This window comes from Aulonocara stuartgranti, assembly GCF_965226115.1.
Source record: "Aulonocara stuartgranti genome assembly, chromosome: 20".
Taxonomy (NCBI): domain Eukaryota; kingdom Metazoa; phylum Chordata; class Actinopteri; order Cichliformes; family Cichlidae; genus Aulonocara; species Aulonocara stuartgranti.
In genome coordinates, this window is record NC_138956.1 from 8,557,620 (window position 1) to 8,579,727 (window position 22,108).

Sequence of the window (22,108 nt, forward strand, 5' to 3'; positions counted from 1 at the left end):
GCTGGAGAAAAGAGGAAGAGAAGAAGATGCATGTGAGAAAAGGACAGGAGGAGGGTGGGTTGAGGGTGGATTTTCCACTCAGAAGGACTTACTCCGAGTCAGGGGAGACTTCAGATATGCTATGGGAGGTGGCAGACTGGGACGGGGATGGGGAGGGTCCGTGGACGGAGCCGTTTGGACCAGTGTTTGGGGCAGCAGGGGGAGGAGTGAGGACAGAGGAATTGAAGGATGCTAAAATGGAGGAAAGAATATCCAGGTGTTCACTGGACGGTTGTCGACCCAAGGGGTTTGGATTTGAACCTGCGACCTGGGGGGCAACCTGACCAGGAAACCTACATGAAGCTGAGTCCAGTCGTCCTCTGGCGTGAGCTGAAGGAGGTAGGTGCTCCTGCTGAGGCTCCTCAGATATCGGGGGAGGAGGAGAAGAGGAGGGCGGCTGGTCAGGGTGTGAAGGCTGGCGGGGTGGCAGAGTGCGGAGCCACTCCCGACACGGCTGGGCCTGGGCTCCCATTCCATTGGTGTCAAGTTGCTCCCTTGATCTACTGCTCACGAGAGCTTCTTCGAGGTGCTCCCGGGATGAGGCCTGTCGCCGAGTCAGCGAGCTCAGCTGCAACCTTGATCCGCCGAGGTATCCCTCAATCCCGGCACTGACAGCCCCTCCGTTTCCACTCACATCCTCCCTCGATCCGTGGAAACCAGTAGCATGGAGGTTGTCCAGTCTGTCCCTTGATCCTGTCAAGTTCTCCCTGGATAATGAGACTCGCTGGTGATCCAGGGTCCCTAACATTGACCCTGGCCCCAGCCCCAGCTCTCTCCTCCTGGGTAAGAGATCCAAGTTGTCCCTGGAGCCCCGGCAGTCCAATCGGTCTCTTGATCCTCCGACCGTCTGTCTCCCGAGTGGATCCCTGGACAGCTGCCTCCGTGCAAGCGAGTCCAGGTGCTCCCTAGAGGAGTAGCGGGAAGCTGGCTGGGAGAGAGAGCCGGAGCCTCCAGTGGCACCAGCTGTGGCAGAGTACATACGACCGTAGGAGGCAGCAGGAACACCTCGGTGGCCAAGAGTAGAGGTTCGGTACCAGTTGAGCTCACTGGGGACCCGGCCCATACTGGAAAGACCCTGGAGTGCGGGAGGACAGCCAAGACGGTTCTTGAGGATTCCTGGGACAAAGAAAATGAAACCACAAGAAAAAAAGAGGAAGGCGTTAGTGGTAGAAATGGAGAAGAAGGAGAAACCTGAAGAAGAGATTAGATTCCATTAGGTTACTGGATGAATCATCCATCTATCACAATAACTGGCTTAAAATAATCAAATCAGGAAACCTGAGGATACAAAGAGAGCTTTCAGAGAAATACAAGCTGTCTTAGCCTCGTCTTCTTAAGTAAATCTGCACATAACAGGTGCTCACGAGCGCTCATTTTCAAAAAATACTGGGTTGATGATTAGATCAACTGTCAGTCTGTCGTGACACCTAAAACATGTCGTAGCTGTGACCTTATTGGCTGCTAATCCATCGTGGGACGCTGGACTGTTTCAATTCGACTGTGGTTTGGCAGCAACATAGTAAAACTAGTAAAAATGTTTTTTCCAGTGACTGTGATTACATGAAGCTTAAGACTTTTGAGAGAATCCAACTGCCTTACAATGTAAGGACAGGCATTTACATTGTAAAAGTCTCATGATGAGAGAAGAAGGCGAAGAAAAGCGGAAGAAATCAAATGATGAAGAGAAGCCATTTAGAAAGAGGCAGAAAATGAGTCACACAACTATCACATTTACCAAAAAGCAGGACTACTCACATTAAACCATTTTTGCATGCCTACGCGGGTGTTCATTTGTCGGTATATGACTGGGTATATGGCTATTTTCATTCCCTGAAATGTCACTCATGCTTTCAGGCTACAACCTTTTCTTTTTCTTACTTGCATCTGATTGGGCCTTTATTTCTACATGTGCACATGCCAGTTATATACTTTATGTGTGCACTATATGCTGAGTATGCATATTATATTTCATACACTCAATAGACACTTTGTTGGGTACACCTGTTCGGCAGCTTGTCAACACAAATCGCTAACGAACCAATCAAATGGCAAGAACTCCCGTGCATTCAGGCATGTAGACATGGTCAAACCGACCTGCTAAAGTTCAAACTGAGAATCAGAATGAGGAAAGTGACTCTGAACATGGTTGTTCATGGTGTTCGTTGTTCTAAGTATTTCAGAAACTGCTGATCTATTAGGATTTTCCCCACACAGCCATCACTATGGTTTACAGAGAATGCCCTGTCGATGTCAGCAGACAGAGGAGACTGGTCAAACTGCTTCGAGTTGACAGGAATGCAACAATGACTATGTTATGTTAGGATACAAAACATCTGTATGTAATACACATGTGGTTATCAAAGTCTAAATGACAACAAGAAAACTATCAGGTTGTACATTTACAGCACTACAGGAACAAAAAAGCTAAAGTACGGTCCAAAATAAAATAAATATTTGAGTGAGTGACGGGTCTCTGGGTCACCCCGAAGATGAACTGAGATAATCAACCCATATATGAGACAAACTGCTCAAACAGCAGATAAATTCTCTGTTATTGAACTTTGGTTTAAATTATGCTTTGCTGGTTCAGCTCATGCAGCTGACACCACCTCCATCTCCCTCTTGGCAAAATGTTCCATTCTGCATTACTCAGACAGGATATCTGGAGACACTCATTAGATAACAGGATGAAGAAGATCACAGATTTAGGATACTCAGACCAGGCACTGATATGCAGAGGCACAGTCTGTCTGACAATCAATGACTTTTACCAAGTAGATATTTATAATGATGACAAAAAAGAAGAAATAAAAGTAGCAAGAGTCTGTTAACGTCACATTAAAGTTCCATCCATCCATTTGCTTCCGCTTATCCTTTTCAGGGTCGCGGGGGGTGCTGGAGCCTATCCTAGCTGTCACAGGGGTACACCCTGGACAGGTCGACAGTCTGTAGCAGGGCTAACACACAGAGACAGACAACCATTCACACTCACATTCACACCTATGGGCAATTTAGACTAATCAATTAACCTATCCCCACAAACTGCATGTCACGGTGGGAGGAAGCCGGAGTACCCGGAGGGAACGAGTTTCATTGTTTCAGAATAGTCATCACTGTTTTCCATTTTTCTGTTTGTACCTTGCATGAGTCTGTATCTAAAGCTTTAATTTACACATAAAAGTAAAATAAGGCACAATCCAAAGTGTATGTGCACCCTTCCGATTGTGTCTAGTTGTTCACGTGTGTCTCTCACCTTTGCGGTGCCTGTGTGGCTGGGTGAGGCCGTTCTCGTCTCCACTAGTGAGCGCTGCGTCTAGCTGGTTGTTATTTGCTGCGTCCTTGCTGTAATCTGCCCCCAGGGGGCGCTCTGAGCCCCACTTCTGCAGAGTGCGTGCGTCGCACTCTTCCAAAGCTGGCCAATAGGATAAAAGGTCGTTGCCGTCCAGCTCTGTCATACACGGAAAACTCTCTGTGGTTACTGGCAAACTTAACATCAGTGACACCTCATGAGGGAAATCTATGTCTGATCATTAAGTAGTGAGCAGTAACAAAACAAAGGAGACCTTATTGGGAAGTAGTCTGAATCACTATTAATGCAGTCGTCACTAAAATAGTTGTTATTTTTATTATAGCCTATACAAAACAGTCATAAAGAGCTATATTCTAATGGATCATATTCTCATCTTTTTAATTTCATTTTATTGCCTCATGCACGTCCCCAAGAACACAAAAACAGATGTCTGCAACTAATAGCAGTTGTCAGCATACAAAATAGCATATGTTCATTATCAAATTATCAAAGAAGCCAGAGCTAATTAAAAGTGTCAAAAAGGACATTTTTCAGGCCGCTGCAAACGACCCATGAACTCGAGTTTTTAGCATGCACAGCAGAAGCTGATTTAAGGAGAACGAGACAGAGTGACATCATCAATGTCAGCCCTTTAAACCAATCTGTGTTATTTGGACCCACATTTTGTAAAGGATATTATCAGTGGTAAGGATTTAATAATTGTGAAAAGTTGTGTGGATGAAGAATTTAGGCTGCAAGTAAAGTTTTATCAATTTATTTCAGATTTACTTTTTAAATGAATCTTTTCTAAACTAAAGGTGAAAACTTCATGTATTTCCTTTTTAACTTATTAACCAAAGAATATTTTACATTTTGCTTAAATGATTAACTTCCTAAATAATCCATCGTCAGAACTACAAAGAAATGAAATAATGATTATTCCCTCCAGCTGTAACATGCATGAGAGCAAGCATCATTGATACATCAAATGCTTTAATCTTTTTCAGGCTTTTAAAATCAGCAAGCCTGCTGTGACTGTGAATAAAACAAAAGATCATCGGCACCGGGTTATAAAAAACAAGAAAATCTATTCATATTGTTGTCCTGAACACATTCCCGGTGCAGTCCTCGAACACTGCGGAGATGCAGGGGTTAATGCTTTGTCACAGAGAACTGGACGCATTCAGACTGTGACCTTTCAGTAAAAAGCCAAAATGTTTCAGGCCCTCCAGTTTGACTGCACTGATGTATTGATCGGACTGTAACAGCCATCTGGATCTTGCCTTCCTCTATTGAACGATGGCTGTGGTCTGGTTAGACTCTGAACAGAGTTCGTGTGACCCCAGCGGCTTAAGAAGCTAAGAATTGATTGGTTAAATGGATTTATAGATTTGCAGATATTTGGCATTTTCTCAGTGTGAAACATTTCACGGAAACTGTACTCGCGTGACATTTATATCACACACTATGACGTGCGTAAACTCATATATTATGCATGATAAACTTGTCATTGTGTATCACAAGGAGTGTATTGATTAATGTATGCCTGCATTGACATTTCCTCTTCCTGGAGGTGGATGCTATTCTTGCTTACACATAGCGCACAATATACAAATATACAATATACAAATGATTTAAATGCTATTTCACAGACCGGCAGAATCCATATGTTTAATATGTGTTGGTTGGACACATAATACACACTATAAAAGGACAGTGATATTGCAGATAATTGAATTATGCTGCAGCAGCAGTTTTAAAAGTTTCTATTGAAGTTATAGTAATCTGCTGTTGCCTTGAGTCTGCATACTGACTCTGTGTTCTTGTAATTGCTATGAACTCAACCTGACTAAAGCTTTATTACTCTGCAAAGAAGCTCTTTGTAAACTTTAATTACCTTTCAAACATACCGAGGATGAACATTTAAAAGTAGTCTTTAAAAAAAAGTGAACAAATTAAATGTTTTGTGCCAACAAAAGACATCCAGACATTGCAGAACATTTTGATGGGACCCATAACTCTTAGGCTTTCAGTGATGAAGCACTCCTAATGAGACACTTCTCCATTACTGACTTTAAACAATAAAAATGTCAAAAATAGAATTAATATAAACTCGGTAACACGGAAAATCTACCTTTGGTGCCGTTGTTGGCGGGCTCTGTGAGCAGGCGCTCGCCGTGATTGGAGCGCTTGAATCGCCGCTGGATGCGGCCACGGAGACGGACGTTGTCCTCGCTTTCCGAAGAAGGAATGGAGAGACTGCGCTCTTCCTCCATAGAGAGATCAGAGTCTGAGTCGGAATCTTCACCTGGATAAAGAAAGGGAGAAGGGACGATAAAGCGGGAGTGAGAAAGTGAGGAAAAGGATAGGGCTGATGTGTTGGTATTCTTGAGTAAATGTTCTTGATCCTTAGTTAAATATGGGCAGAGATAAAGTCTTTGTTTTTCAGAGATTCATGTCTGCTCATTATGCATATTCACCCCCGTCTCTGTGGAACATGGCTACATCCAGGTCGGTTGCACCAGTGTGGACGATGTTTTGCTCCAGAGTCTGACGAGCCAAAAGGTTTTCTCTAACAGGGGAGTAGAAGAGAAGTTAGGCGAACACACACAAACAATAGAAGCACACAGAAACAGGCAGATACATATTTGAAAAAAAGCGAGAGTCCTTTCAAACACAAATACTAGTGTGCACGCTTCATATAGGCCAAGACATGGCATGAAGACAGACAATCACTGAGCCATGAAGACATTAACAGCCACTCTCAGGGTACATTAGTGTTGCTCTACATGCAGTACAGTACATTGTTCAGTCTAATCTTCTTCATCTTTACCCCACTGACCCACAAAATGAAAAACAGGGTTTTATGCAGGGAGGGAATTTCCTCCCTAAGGCGACTTTATCCAAAAACCACAGACCCAACAAACCTGCCAGAATCCCATCTGAATGATAGACTATCCTTGTTTTTCAAGCATCAATTTATTGTTGTTATATTTTATGGCATTAAACCACCACGATGTGCACATCTACCTTAATATATTGGTAAAAACTGTGACACGTGTCCATTCATGCGTGCATGCGTTCAGATACCTGGCAGAGCTGACGGAGGAGATGGTGGAGGTTCCCAGTGTGATGCGGTGCAGCCCGCTCTGCTCCAACAGTGAAGGGTTGTGATAGGGGTTCTGTGCCTGAGCACACAAAAACACACGCAAGAAGCTTTAAAAAATAGCTCCCAGCTTTCAACCTGTGTCCAGGAGGCTAGGCATGTGGAACATAAGACTCTGAGATGTGACAAGACTTCTGTTATCTGCTGATAAATCACAAAAGGACGCTAATAGGGGGTCATCCATGCATATAATCCATCAGTGCTAAAAACAGCATAGTGCACATAATAATAGTCTTGAATTTTGCCCATATGACTCAGTAATAGAGAGGAAGAGCTTTGGAGGAAATGGGGTTTAAAAGGGTGGAAACAACACATCTCATACGCGCACACACGTAAACTTCCCCACACATACACACCAACATCTCACGCACACAAACTGGCAACAAACTGTATGGGGTTCACTGCACTGACAGAGATTCAAAGGAAATATGGAACATGTATATAAAGTTCAAACACACAGAAGCGATAGTAAAGATTCTGATGCTGACGGCTGAGAATTCATACACACAAGCACACACACACACACATACACACACACACGAGACATGGGAAGTAAGGAAAGATGTGAAAGTAGGATAGCATTTCATACACACGCATAAAAGCATCATTAAATCGGCACTGCACAGTGCTTTTGCGAAAGCGGGCTAAAGAGCAGGCAGATCCACTAGCTGGTATAATGTTTTATGTGGGTCAGCTAGGAACCCCGAGGGCAGCTGGAGAGGACAGAGACACGACAGGAAAGATTGATGGAAGGATAGAGGGAAGGAGAAATTCAGGGCAGGAGGGCTATTGTGCTGTCTAGTAATGGGCACAGCAGCAGGAGAAAACTTAGTAAACGGCTTTAAGGATCACGCAGCTAGGACATTTATGCCTTTGCATTATGATCTTAGATTCACTTAGCTTGTCATCACTGTGCAATAATAATGATAATAATCTTTTGGATACCATAGTTCTTTTAAAAATTAGTTTTCATCTTCATTTTGCTATACTTTTGTGCATGCATTCTGCTAATGCAGTATATTAATGATTCAACAGTCAGGCTAATTCAAGAAACGAATGAAAAAAGGTGTTTAGCTTTAGCGGTAGCAGTATAGATATGCTCGCAAACTGGATATTTATGTATGTTGGACTTACTGTGCTCTGCGGTGGTCTTGGGGGATCTTCTCCAGGACTCTTCTTACCCAAACAGGCGACTCTCCATGCCTCCTGAACTTCTGAGTTGAACACGGTGAAGACTAGCATCACTGACAGACCCTGGGAAAGATGATAAAGAGATATAAAATAAAAATCACAAAAACAAAAACACACAGACTGACAAACAAGATTCAAAAGCTACAGGTAGAGATCGCACTTTGTTGTGTATCTGATCATGCTTTGTTCGTACCTGTACTAGGCAGAGGACATCAAATATGTAGTAGAAAGCCAGTATGCTGTTATTTACAGCCATCAGACCACACAGCCAGGTGGAGGTGGCCACCAGCAACAGCAAGAAGGCATTGCGGATAGTGGCGCTGCAGAGAGGCAGACAGAAGCAAAGAGGGCAGTGGAGGAGAAAAAAGATTAGAATTGGATTCGCCAGAATGAATCTGTGATACACTCTGATGCATACACCAGTCGACTGCAGCATTATATCACACTAACACAATAATGACGTTTTCACTATATGTCATCATGATTAGGGTAACAGAGAAATATAGAGACAGCAAAGAGAAACCACACTAATGGACGACAGTAGAAGCACTGGAGGAACTACAGAGCGATTCTTATCATACAGCTCAAATCTGAAAGACTACTTTAGAGAAACTCAGGAATTTTATATAGGACCCTTTGAAGCCTGAAACAGCACAAAACACAAGAAAAGGATTGTACTTTGGAAGGTAGGCTTCAAGGTCACTTTTTTAAAGTGAGAACAGTGTCAAGGCGGACACTTACATGACAGGAAGTTTCTTGGTCTCCTTCTGAGATGGGTTACACGACATCTTGGCTACAATGGTGAAAATGCCCCCATTCAACTGAAAAGTGAAAGATCAATACACAAAACATTTAAATGCATTTCAGCTAATCCACTAAGGCCATTAGCAACGACTAGGACAAAATCAATGTGGATAAATTAGTCACATAGGAGGGAAAAGATACGTTTAATAAAAGCAAAGCCATTCAAGTCTCTGACAGTATAAAAAAGAAAAAAAAAAAGAAAAAGTGGATTCACAGGTGTGCTACTGATTACTGACTGTAATACGCTGTAATTATTCACTTTAAAGCACTGCATCAAATTTCTTGAAGTGAAGTTTCGAAAGGCCTGAATGAAATGATTGGGCTCAAGTGGGTCGCCTTTCTAAAATCCATTTGGAGGGCTGCCACTTGTGAATGTTAATTAGGTTTAAACCTATGTTTGCTTGAGGAAGTGCAGGTTGAGATTTCATTCATATCATTTAAGTCTGTGTGCATGTAGAGTTCACTGCCATGTGTCAGACAAACAGAGACATGTTTACCAGTATGACGATGCCGATGGGACCAGCGAAGCTCCAGATTAGTTTGTCATAGATGGATATCCAACAGAAGTCTGGGTTTCCATAACCCTCTGGGTCCAAACCTACTGCCAGGCCTAAAGCAAACAGATGTGCGGTGAGATTAGACAGATCAGCTCTGTGATGTCCTCTGCTGTCACTCACAGAGAGACAGCAGCCTCAAAGATAGGGAAACAGTATAGGCAGTGACTGCAGGGCATTATTGGAACACCACAACACTTCTATGAATGTTAGGTATGTTTTTAGCTTTTATTAAATGAATATTTTTAGATTTATAAATCAAGGACTTAGAGAAAATTAGCTCCTGAAAGCACGCTCTAAATATTCGATTACATCTTTGGATCTTTCGATTTTAAATGTTAAATTCTCAAAGTCAAAGTCAAAGTCAAAGTCAACTTTATTTGTCGATTCTGCCACATGTACAGGACATACAGAGAATAGAAATTGCGTTACTCTCAATCCCTAGATAAATAGCAAATGAACATTTAAATATATTTAAATATAAAAGTGATTAAAAATGCAAGTAAAATAATTAAAAAGTAAAAATTTAAATAAATACAATTTTACATATAACAAGAAAGCTATACAATATACAATATAATGGGTAAGTGACATTGAGTGTAAACCAGGCAGAGTAGTGCAAATAGGCAAATAGTGCAAATGGAGATTTAGTAATGTACGGTAAGAGAAAGTGTAACAACAAAGTCTTATGAGGTAATGGCAGTCCAATGCTCCACAAAGTGACTGGTAACTGGTGCAGGCCAGTGAGTGAGTCAGAGAGTGTGTGTGTTTGTGTGTGTGTGACAGAGTTCAGTGAGACCGTGGAGGAGAGAGGGGAGAGGGGGCAGAATCGGGAGGGAGTTAAGCTTCCTGACAGCCTGATGGATGAAGCTGTCCTTCAGCCTGCTGGTCCTGGCCTGGAGACTCCGCAGTCTCCTCCCCGACGGCAGCAGCTTGAAGAAGCTTTGCATTGGGTGCGTGGGATCAGCCGCTATGCAAAGGGCTTTTTTAGTGAGACGGGTGCTGTAAATGTCCTGGAGGGAGGGGAGAGAGACACCAATGATCCTCTCTGCAGCTCTCACTATGCGTTGGAGGGTTCTATGACAGGACGCATTGCAGGCTCCAAACCACACAGTGATGCAGCTCGACAGGATGCTCTCGATGGTGCCTCTGTAGAAAGTGTGCATGATGGGGGCTGGTGCTCCTGCTCTTCTTAGTTTGCGGAGAAAGAAGAGACGCTGCTGTGATTTCTTGGCCAGTGCTGTGGTGTTGTACGTCCAGGAGAGATCCTCTGTGATGTGCACACCCAAGAACTTGGTGCTGCTCACTCTCTCCACAGACGCTCCGTCAATGGTCAGAGGAGCATGTTGGGTGTGCATTCTCCTGAAGTCCACAACAATCTCCTTCGTCTTCTCCACATTCAGAGAGAGATTGTTGTCAGCACACCACGTGGCCAGGCGTCTCACCTCACTTCTGTAGTCAGTCTCATCCCTGTTGCTAATGAGACCCACCACCGTTGTGTCGTCCGCAAACTTGATGAAGAGGTTGGAGCTGTATGATGGAGTGCAGTCATGGGTCAGCAGAGTGAAGAGGAGGGGGCTCAGCACACATCCCTGCGGGGCCCCTGTGTTTAAAATGATGGTGCTGGATGTATTACTGCCAACCCGTACTGCTTGAGGTCTTCCGGTGAGGAAATCCAACAGCCAGTTGCACAGTGAGGTGTTGAGCCCCAGCTGGACCAGTTTTTGAATGAGTTGTTGGGGGATTATAGTGTTGAATGCTGAACTGAAATCTATGAACAGCATTTGAACATATGAGTCTTTTTTGTCCAGGTGTGTGAGTGCCGAGTGGAGTGCAGTGGAGATGGCATCATCGGTTGAGCGGTTGGGCCGATACGCAAACTGGAAGGGATCCAGGGAGGGGGGCAGGACAGTCTTGATGTGTTGCATGACTAGTCGTTCGAAGCACTTCATCAGGATGGGAGTAAGTGCAACAGGACGGTAGTCATTAAAGCAGGAGGGAGATGACTTTTTTGGAACCGGAATGATTGTGGTGGCTTTAAAACATGTGGGGACGACAGCCTGGATGAGTGATATGTTGAAGATGTCTGTGAAGACATCAGTGAGTTCCACTGCACAGTCTCTCAGTACACGACCAGGAATGTTGTCAGGACCCGGAGCTTTACGTGCATTGATCCTGCTGAGGGATCTCCTCACGCTGTCCGGTGACAGAGTCATCACCTGGTCACCAGGAGGGGGTGGGGTCTTCTGTGCAGTGGTGCTGTTTTGGACTTCAAAGCGAGCAAAGAAAGTGTTCAGCTCGTTCAGCAGGGGGATAGTGCTATCACAGGTCTGTGGTGGGGGCTTGTAATCTGTGATGGTCTGAATGCCCCGCCACAGGCTCCGTGAGTCTCTGCTGTCTTTGAAGTGATGAGATATTTTCCTGGAGTACTGTCTCTTAGCCTCTCTGATGCCACGGGAAAGGTTGGCCCTAGCTGTCCTCAGGCTTGCCTCGTCTCCATCTCTGAAGGCAACATTCCGAGCTTTCAGCAGCCTGTAGACCTCTCCTGTCATCCATGGTTTTTGATTGGCCCGGACAGTTATGGTTTTCGTGACTGTTACATCCTCAATACACTTGTTGATGTAGGCAGTAACAGTCTCTGCGTACTCCTGGAGGTCAGTGGTGTTGTTATAGGTGGCAGCCTGCTTAAACATGTTCCAGTCTGTAGTATTAAAGCAGTCCTGTAGAGCCTCTGAAGACCCCTCTGGCCACACTTGTATCCGCTTACGAACCGGTTTGGTCACTTTAACGAGCGGTCTGTAAGCAGGCATTAGCATGACAGTGATATGGTCTGAGGCGCCGAGGTAGGGGAGGGGAAAAGCTTTGTAAGCTCCTCTCTGGGTGGTGTAAACAAAGTCCAGTGTGTTATTTCCCCTTGTTGGAAAGTCTATGTGTTGTTGTATTTTTGGAAACACGCACTTTAAGTCTGCATGATTGAAATCCCCAGCCAGGATGAGAAAAGCATCAGGATGGGCTGTCTGCTGCTCACTGATGTGCTGGTACAGTTCATTCAGTGCCTCATTCCTGTTGTTGACATTGGAGGAGGGAGGGATGTACACAGCGCACAGGAGTATGGCTGTATATTCCCTCGGTAGATAGAATGGCCGGCACTTAATAACCATTAACTCCAGCACTGGTGAGCAGTGTTTGCAGACCGCAACAGCATCGCGACACCAGGCATCATTGATGTAAACACAAAGTCCTCCCCCGCGGGTCTTACCTCCCGCGACGATGACTCTGTCAGCATGTACGGTAGCACGGTAGCATGTTAGCTGGTCGAGCTGAATGGCGCGGTCCGGGACACTGTCGCTGAGCCATGTTTCCGTGAACACAAAAGCACAGCAGTTCTGCTGAACTTTGAGCACTAAGCTGCTACGATTAAATGCCAAAGACACAAACCATCATTTCTCTTTTTAATTTAACTTCGTATAACCTATATGACACATTATTCCAAATCAGAGCAGAAATGTTTCACCCCCTGATTTTCAGCTTCTGGTTGAATCATGTGAATCAAGTTCACGAACAAAAATTCACTGACTGTCAGAGTTAGGAGAAGATCAGGCTGTAAGCTAACAGTCTTTTTCTTTACGTTGAGCAGGGATACACCAAAACGGTTTCACCTGAAGTTTCTTTCGTGTGCGCACTTACAGCACAGATTCTGTGTAGAATCTGAGGCACCAGTGCTCCATATAAGCACCAGATGTGGTTAGTAGGAAATTTGTGACTTGAACTGTGATATCTTTATCAGTCATGTATCCTTGTTTGGACGAAACTGTCGATGTTTTGACAGGCGTGGCTATTAAGAATATTTGAAATAAATTGCAAAAGAAAAGACAGAAGAAGCCCGAACAAAGACAGATAAACACACCTCACAGCCCGAGGGAAGAGACATGTGCTAAAGTGTGTTTATGATGGTGGGAGACACATCCATTCGTGTGTGTGTGTGTGTGTGTGTGTGTGTGTGTGTGTGTGTAGGTTTGAGAGACAGACAGTGACACAAACAGCAACAGATAAAGGGAAGCTGACAGTATGTTATGAGCTTGGATGCAAACTACCAATCTAGGCGTGTGTGTTTGTGTGTGTGTGTTTGTGTGTGTGTGTGAAGGGGATAGAGAAGAAAGTAGAAAGATATGACTTTCTTAAACTGTGTCATGGCAGAAATTGCTTGCATTAGTATCTCTGCTTTACTGTCTCTGTTATAAAATACCACTGAAACCTGTTTAATCCAAATGTCAATAGGACACCTTATCTACACAGCCAGACTCACTATGCATGTATGTGTGTGTGTGTGCCTGTGCTCATATAAGAAAATCATTATTGTGCAGCTGTGGCAAGAACAGGGTTGTGACTGTCTGCTTTTACATGGCTGCACAAACATGTTCCTAGGCCATATCGAGGACTGCGTGCCTGCATGTCTACATGACTGTGTTACCTGTGATAATGGCGGGAACGCCCCAGCCAATGGCGTAATAGAATCTCATGGCTCCATAGTTGATGTTGCGTTGCTCTGTTTGCATTCGGTAGATATGAAGACCTTCCACGAACATCCAGGCGAACGTGGACATGAAGAAGTAATGCAACAGGATGGCGACGACCGTACACAGGAACTGAGGGGAGAGGTTTTTTTTTTAAAAAGAGTGATTAAAAAAAGGGAAAGGGGAGGAGCAGGAAATTATAGGTAGCAGAAAGAAAGTGACAAAAAACGATTAAGAGGCAAGAGAGAGAGGAATGAAAGGGGTAGGCTAAGGGGGAAAGGCAGGAAAGATGCGTTAGCAGTGAAAAGACAAAAAAACATAATCCTTTCAAGGATTGTGCGACAGCTGAAATACAGATGTCTTGGCAACCAACCCACGAGTCTTTATTACAGCAAAGCAGGTGTCAGCAATGAAATAACAGCCGTTCATGATTAAATTACTAATGCTTCTAATGAACAGCGATAACGGCAGCATGTTACAATTCGTCCAGGAAAAGCATAAAAAATAAAGAATGTAAATGGATGTTATAAGAGCTGAATTTTACCAATAACACCCAAGAGAGTCTTTTAATTATGATTACGATTACGAAAATGTGCACCATCTGCAAAGGAAGGTAAATAATGCCCAAACAGGTAATGTCGCCTTTATATTAATTGTGATTGTAGAAGTTTAACAGCTATTTTTAAACATGATGTATTTACGACAATAAATGCGTCAAGAAAACAAAAATAATGCAAATTTGTTGTTTAAGGGGAATAATTAGCTCGACCGAAATAAATACACCTTGCATTTTTGAGCAATAATGGAGAGATATAAATCGAGGTGTGAGACAGCTATGCTTGGGTTCAAGCTATGACCTTACTTCCAATCCACAGTCACAGTAAGCGTCCTGTGAGGATCTACTGGTATGTCTGGATGTGTTTTATGAAAGCTGATGGTGACAACAGAGGGAATTGATTATTTGTTCAAAAACAAATCTTTTGATTGGCTGCCAATGATCGACAGTGATAGACAGATGGCAAATCCAAATACCTGCCAAGTGCGTGCCTACCCTTTTCCAAACAGTTTCCAAGGACGACTTTTCAGATGGTTCTGTTAAACAAACCATCTGGTGTGTCAGGTGATGGTTAATCTATGCCTCATTTTCACATAGAAAACTTTGCTTTTCTGACAATAACTTGGACACTGTATAAATGAAAAGATGACGTAGTCTGCCACAGGACTCATTTCTGAGGTCATTCGTCTAGATTGCATATCATCAGGAATGAATCCCAGTAAAGGCAGGAGATAAACTTCAAAGCCATCTTCAGTTAGATGCTGCTGGTTGGTTTGGCAGCGATACTTGGCTTCCCCATGAATAATGCAGAGCATTAACATTTTGGCTTTCTGTGAAATTACCTTGAGGCTGCATTCAAGAATGGCTGAAGTGGTTTATTTGAACTCTGCAGCCTTTTAGTCTGAATTGATTTGTTTGACCAGATGAGGACGATGCCATTCAAACTCAAGTGGCACTGAATTACAGCACTTTGAAAAAGCAAGTCAACTTCGTCTAAGAGAACTGCAGTGGTGTTTGTTTAAAATCTAAACCAGCCTCAGGAAACAGCTTGAAAATGCACAACTAAATAAGATTTCTGTGGGAACCTGACAGGCGTGTCAGTACGTGACCTTGTAGCCAAATGCGTTCTTAACATACACAAAGACAAGCTGCAGTAATGTGCAAATGTAGATGCAGATGCAGTGATTTACTGTGCAAATATAAATCGAAACATAGTACATGAGGCAAATAAAGATTTTGTATAGTTTTAACAAGCTTTTAAGTCAATATTTGGTCTGATCACCTTTATTCTTAGGCATCTTGTAATTTCTTTACGTAGTCTCCAGGAATAGTTTTCCAGGCTTTATGGAAGACATTCAAAGCTCTTCTTTGGATGTTGGCTGCCTTTTATTGCATTCTCTGTCAAAATGATCCCACACTGCTTTAATAATGTTGAGGTCCGAGCTTTGAGGAGGCCAATCCATGACTGATAGTGTCAGTTTTCCTCCACGATGGAAGCGGATGGATCAATAAGTATAAATGCCAGAAGGTTTGCTTTGTCTCCCAGCGCAGTCTTGAGATCATAAAGGCTAGCGGTAACTCTGGACAGGGCCACTGAATTTCCTTAACCCATCAGCAGCCCCAGTATCTGCTCCTCTGTGTAAAGAGGAACAGGATAAGCACTGCCAGAGCTCTACAGAATGACCTCTCAGAAACAGACTTAATTGTGGTGGCCGGAGGGCCCACTGCCCTCTGAAGGGATCAGTTATTACTGCCTAGCGCCATGGAGCCCAACTGGTATTTGCCATAAAATACCAGAACTGGCAGGTCCACCACTGATGCTCTGTACTTTTAACAGAGGAGAGCGGAGCTGTTGCATAGTCTTTTAGATTACAGTTTAAACTGCAAAGAATGACATCAGATTTTCTTTGATGTCCTCTGGCAAAGTTGTTCAAGTTCACTGAACCCTCAGTTTAATGAGCAACCATCTTTTGAGCACATGTGAGCTTCTACAAGCTCAGATTTTCTGAAATGTGACTGCAATCTGCACTCAACACAGACAAGTACCCCAAAAAGGCCATGTGAGTATTGTAGGTTGACAAATGATGATTTAGACAAACATTTATGTATTAAAATAAGTTTGTCTCAAAGAAGTTAATATAAAATATGACTGTCATATTATCATATATGATAATGGATGAACTGGCCCATTTGCTTATGAAATCTATAATGAATACAACTCAGAACTCTGAAAATTAAGGAGAGCAGACATTTAAGTCCCAGAGGTTAAAAGACGCGCAGTAGAATTTCCAAAGAAGAGCCAAAGATGACACAGAAAAAGCAGCCGCCTTGGCAGTAATACAGCCAGCTGATGAATCTCACACTCCCACACACACACAAAAAGCAAACACTACGAGCCACACACATAAGCATGGAAAGACTAAATATGCACAGGCGCATAAAAACTAACACACAACCGCTACAAGCGCTGAAATGCTCTCCCAAGCACGGAGTACATGAATTAGAGAACATATTGTTCTGCTAGAAGTAACCAGTCGCACTGTAAGAGCAGTACTGCCGACTATGTGGGGGATAAAGATTAATTAATTGGATTTCATGCTGAGTGAGCACATATTTGGAGTACCCTCTCGACAAGACTCGCTGCTCTTTAAACACACTTTATATAGAAACGTGTGATGCAATAAAACTGAGAGATATAGTGGTCAAAAAAAAACATTGGCAGAGGACGAGAAAAAAGATAGAGGACTTAACGTAAAGGAAAGAGGACAGTGTGATGTAGAGAAGCACAGAGTGAAGAGCGACAGGAAGCACCCAAGCAGAGGATAAGAAAGAGGAAGAAAAACAAAATACTAGGAGGCAAGAAGAGCTGTCGACATCAAAACTGCAAAGAGTGAACATCTTATGATATTGTTTTTGGCAACAGTTTAAGAAAAAACATGGCCACTGCCAGATACTATTTGAAGATGAATGAACTTGTAAATCTAAATGTCGCTAGAAATTAGATATACACCACAGCCACGGCAAAAACAAAGTACAACCTCTTTAAGATTTTAAGGTTTAAGGTTTTATGCATTGAGATGCAGTAGAAATAATCAGCTCCTTGATTACTTGGTTAATAGATCATCAGCAGGTGTAGGCACCTCTATAAAACCAGAAGTTTGTCTGGTCTGGAGCATCCAACTGTGTGCTAACACCTGAATGCCAAAGACATCAGCATTGATTTTAGAGAAATGATTCTAGCTGCCCATCAGTCTGGCAAGGGTTAGAAGGCCATTTCCAATCAATTGGGAAAAAATAAATACAGTAAGAATAGATGGATGTTGAATCTCTGTCTGTCCAATGCAAAAAGAACTATTGCAGTGCAGTGCGATACTCCATGGGCAAAACATACAAACAAGTCTACTTTTAGAAAAAATACTTATGCCCTGAAGTGTGAGCACGGTCTTTATCAAAGATATGGACCTATGTGAAGAGGATGCTCACAACGGAAGGCTGCTTCCGTAACACACTGGAGGAAAAACAAAGAAAGTATGAGCCTTTGTTATTTAGTGATTGGTAAAAAAAAAAATCAAGATAGTTGCCAATCTTCCCAGGAGTGGGCATGCTCAGAGAAATTGCAAAAAAAAAAAAAGCCCAAGAGCTACATCTCAGACTCTACAAGCATCATGAACAAGTATGACATGTTTGGAAGGCTTGCCAGAAGAAATTCTCTACTCTCTAAAAATAACATGGCAGCATAGCTCAGGTTTGAAAAGCTGAACAAACCACAAGACTTTGCAACGCCCTTTGAATAAACGAGACCAAAGTGGAGACGTTGGCCTATAGTATACAGCACCATGTTTGAAGAAGCACCCCATACCAACTGTCAAGCACAGTGGTGGAGAGGTGAGTATCTGGGCTTGTTTTGCGGTCACAGGACCCGGGCACCTCGCACTCATTGAGTTGACCTCTATATACCAAAGTATTCTAGAGTCAGATCTGAGGCCATCTGTCCAACAGCTAAAGCCTGTCCCAAACAAGATAATGATCCCAAGCACTACAGCAGAACGCCTGAAAAAGAAAAGAATCCAAGTATTCCAATGTCTGAGTCAAAGGCCAGACTTCACCTTGACTGAAATGTGGTGCCACTTTAGGAGAGCTATACATACACAAATGCCTACAAACCTCAACGACCTGAAGCAATGCTCTAAAGAGTAGTAAACTCCTCCACAACAACGTGAAAGATTGACAAAGTAGGACAGAAAATGATGTCTTCTAACAGTGCTTTTGCAACGTGGCTCCATTATTGTTAAATAAATAATAACTTTTCTGTTCATCACAGGTTATCTATCTAGATATGACAGAAGTTGGACTCTGTTTTTACCATGACTGTACACTGGATAAAGTGGTGACTGACTGTGAAGTGGTGTGAAAAAAGGAACTAAAGCTATAGGCAACAGAAAAAAGATGGATGCAGAAAGCCCACCCCCGCCAGTACATACCTGTTGTTCAGTCTGATTGACCCCAAGCAAAAACACCAGCTCTGATAAAAACATGGCTGCCGCTGTGTTTGAATGGATGCTCCTGGTGTTAGACTTGAGGCCCCGGAGACAGGAGAGCACCAGGACAGTGAGGAGCAGCGCCAGCATGGAGACGCACAAAGAAGAGTATGTGACCAGGGCCAGCGTCTCCAGGTCGCCCTCCAACTGCTACTCACAGAGAGATGCAAAGGAGGGGGGTGAAAGGAAGAGGAGGGAGAAAACTTGTTGAAAAAAGAAACTTCAATCCAAGAAGATGAATCGTTACAACTGCATTGAAATGCAACATCTCTATCTGAACTCTCCTGTCTGCCGTCAGTGTGAACTGACAATATTTATATGACAACCAAGTATGCGATCTATAGAAAGAAATCTAATGAAAGGTAAGTACAAGATTAAATCCCTTTATTAAAAACATCTAAAAAATATATTTTTCTTGAAGCAGTCAGGACAAAAAACAGAGGAATCAGATGACAAACCAAGCTAGCTAGCAGACCAAGCTTATCTGTCAGGAGAAACTAGATTATAAAATCAATTCAGCACGTGCATTTGCCTCCTCTGGAAGCCTCTGCTGCCGGCAAACATAGCAGACACCACCAGAATTTCATTTGGGCAAACTGGGCTTCCCTGCAGCATCTCAAGTGAGTGAGAATAAGATACCCCACCATACCACCAGACTAATGATGATGAATTACTTAATCTTATATAACTGTTTCCAGTTTGGAGAAATGGAAATCGTCAAGACAATGATGTTTCTGATTCCACACGCTCCCTTTCTCGAGATCTGACACATCTTCAACTTAGTATGCTTGGGAGCGGTGGGTAAGGGGTTTTACATTAAGCTGTGAAAATCTTCTACAACTGTAACAAGGCCTTTCTTCAGCCTTCTGAATGTCAGTCAGGATTTGTAGACATTTTTCCCCTTTTTCCCCCCTTCTTCAAACTGGGCAATTACCAGCTGACACTGTTAAATGAAAAAAAAATGTGTTGGGGCAAAGTGGCAGACATGGTGAAGTAAAAGGTTCACTTAAGGGAAATGCTTGATTACTACAGAAAGGGTCAGGGAACGAGAGAGGATGAAGACTTATCTTGATTTATCTTGATTAAAAGTAAGTAGCTCTTGACTGACTGATCACTAACCTCTCTTTGCGAACTGTCCATCAGCACGCCAAAGGTGCCCAGTCTCTGGCACTGACAGCGCACATGAGACGTGTTTCTGTACACCACCATACAGTCTCTCACCGTCCAGCAACCTCCCATCTCATACCTGCAGGGACAGAGACGGAACGAGGAATAATAAGCAACATTTCAAGAAAGATGTCCCGCTGCTGTCCATGTGTCAGTTTTTCATAATTAATAGAAGTCACATGCTCTCAAAACAACACTCGGTGGACACTTTATTAGGTACACCTTGTTAGTGCCAGGTCGGACCCCTGTTTTGTTTTCAGAACTGCTGTAATTCTTTGTGGCACAGATTCAACAAGGTGCTGGAAACATTCCTCAGAGATTACACGCGAGGAATTTAATTGCTCTTGTGAAATTAAATTATTTGCTCTGATTAGTTTTTGCTCACGCATTTTATATGACATAAAAATATTTCCATACATATTGACATAGCTGCTGCAGATTTGTCAGCTGCACATCTCCTGTTACACCGCATCCCAAAGCCATTTGATCCCGCTGGATGCAGCCATCAGAAGATAAATACACTGTTGTCATAAAGGGATGGATCTGGTGAGCAACACTACTGAAAGAAAGTTGTGCTGTTTAAATGATCCTCAGCTGGTACTAAGGGGCCAAAATGTGCAAAGACTATATCCCACACCATTAGACCAGCAGCAGAAGCAGCCTGAAACATTGATCCAAGGCTATAAGATGGGTCTATCCTTTCAATATCCTGTTCTTAGCTGACAGGAGTGGCACCCACTGGGTGTGGTCATTTGCTGCCGCAGGCCACCATTTATTGTTTGTCTGAAACCGGCCTCTCTTCTAAATGAGACATTGAGTCTCAATGGGATTACCTGTATAAATAAAGGTTAAATAAATCTGCTTCAAGGTTGGACATACTGTGCATTCAGACATGCTCTTTTGTGTACCTTTCTTTCAGTGAGTGGATATTTCAGTTACCTTTGCCTTCCAGTCAGCTCAAAGCAGTCTGGCCATTCTCCTCTGACCTCAAGGCATTTTCACCCAAAGAACTGCTGCTAACTCAATATTTCTCCTTTTTGGACCATCTTCTATTAAAATCCTAGTTCATCCTGTTGTGTAGGTAACAGTTTGAATTATTCAGACCAGGACATGTGGCACCAAAGACCACACCAGGTTCAAAATCACTTAAATCATCTTTCTTCACTAGTCTAATGCTCAGTTTAAACTTCAGCAGGTCATCTTGACCACGTCTAAATACCTGAACGCATTGAGTTGCTAATTAGACTTCTCTGTCAAATATGTGTACGTCAGAAGGTGTTCAGTGAGCATTTGAAATAATCCTTTGGCTAAAGTGGTCTTGTATTTTAAAAGCAGATCAGGCACTCCCGTCTACTTTTATAATGGTTTAGTATGGTAGTTTTTACTGTGGTAAAGATAGTAGGCTACATTGGCTTCATTATATGTGCTGCTAAAAAAAATTAAAGACTTTTTAATCAGTGTATATGATCAGGCTAATTCAACTTCTAGGATATTGGTATATTTTCTGACTCTTTCTTAATTTTTGTTTTTTTTGCATTTGACTTGAGTCAGTGTCACTAGTGGTAGGATGAGGCGATACCTTGAGCCTACAGAGGTTGCACAAGTAGTCCAACTAGGATGGCTCATCAATACGTGCGATTGCCATTGAAAGTTTGCTGTGTTTCCAGCACAGTCTCAAGAACATGGAGGAGATTCCAGGAGTTACTATAGTTACTAGTTACTATCAGCAGGACCGGTATCTGCTCCTTTGTGCAAGGACGTATAGAATGAATAGAATGAGAACTGCCAGAGCTACAAAATGCCCCAACATTGTCAGCCCCCCACATCAAAGCACACGGGGGTCAAACAAACTACTGAATATCATTTTGAGTTCCTGCAATGAAATTTTGTCACAATGGACCAGCCTGCTGCACAAGTTTTTACTTATTTTCTGGGTGTCTTTGGATTCAGCCCTCTGTGTTCGACAGACCATTTCTAGTTCTTGTTCCTGTGCATCCTGACTTACAACAGTGGACACTTCACATTCTTATTGTTAAAACTACATCTGTACTTTTCCTTCTGTGAGAGGTCTGCAGAAAAATCTGAATAAAGATATATTTTATATTTTAAAGCCAACAAGACAAAACCCAAAGTCATCATATTAACTTCAAATCTGAAGTTTAAGATATTTGCATTTAGCAAATTTCAAAAATGACAGTTTGATATTTCCAAACTCTACACAGTAGTGTATCTTTTAATCACGCAGTGACATACTGCAATACCCTGGACTTCAGTATCGACAGTATCAATA

At 42.8% G+C, this 22,108-nt stretch overlaps 1 protein-coding gene across 3 annotated transcripts in view; it reads right to left on the minus strand.

The window, feature by feature from the left end:
- Window positions 1-22,108, minus strand: part of celsr3 (cadherin, EGF LAG seven-pass G-type receptor 3) — a 119,935-nt gene that overhangs the window by 3,292 nt on the left and 94,535 nt on the right. For 2 of the 3 annotated variants that reach the window (XM_082519644.1, XM_082519643.1), the window contains 12 exons: window positions 19,771-19,897; window positions 18,595-18,801; window positions 13,515-13,689; window positions 8,987-9,099; window positions 8,427-8,506; window positions 7,879-8,005; window positions 7,629-7,748; window positions 6,419-6,516; window positions 5,809-5,900; window positions 5,463-5,636; window positions 3,293-3,487; window positions 93-1,155 (listed from right to left, as the gene is read on the minus strand). In XM_082519644.1, coding sequence (XP_082375770.1) covers window positions 93-1,155; window positions 3,293-3,487; window positions 5,463-5,636; window positions 5,809-5,900; window positions 6,419-6,516; window positions 7,629-7,748; window positions 7,879-8,005; window positions 8,427-8,506; window positions 8,987-9,099; window positions 13,515-13,689; window positions 18,595-18,801; window positions 19,771-19,897 — 2,571 coding nt within the window. The remainder of the gene's footprint in view (window positions 1-92; window positions 1,156-3,292; window positions 3,488-5,462; window positions 5,637-5,808; window positions 5,901-6,418; window positions 6,517-7,628; window positions 7,749-7,878; window positions 8,006-8,426; window positions 8,507-8,986; window positions 9,100-13,514; window positions 13,690-18,594; window positions 18,802-19,770; window positions 19,898-22,108) is intronic. The other variant, XM_082519645.1, reaches the window with a different exon arrangement.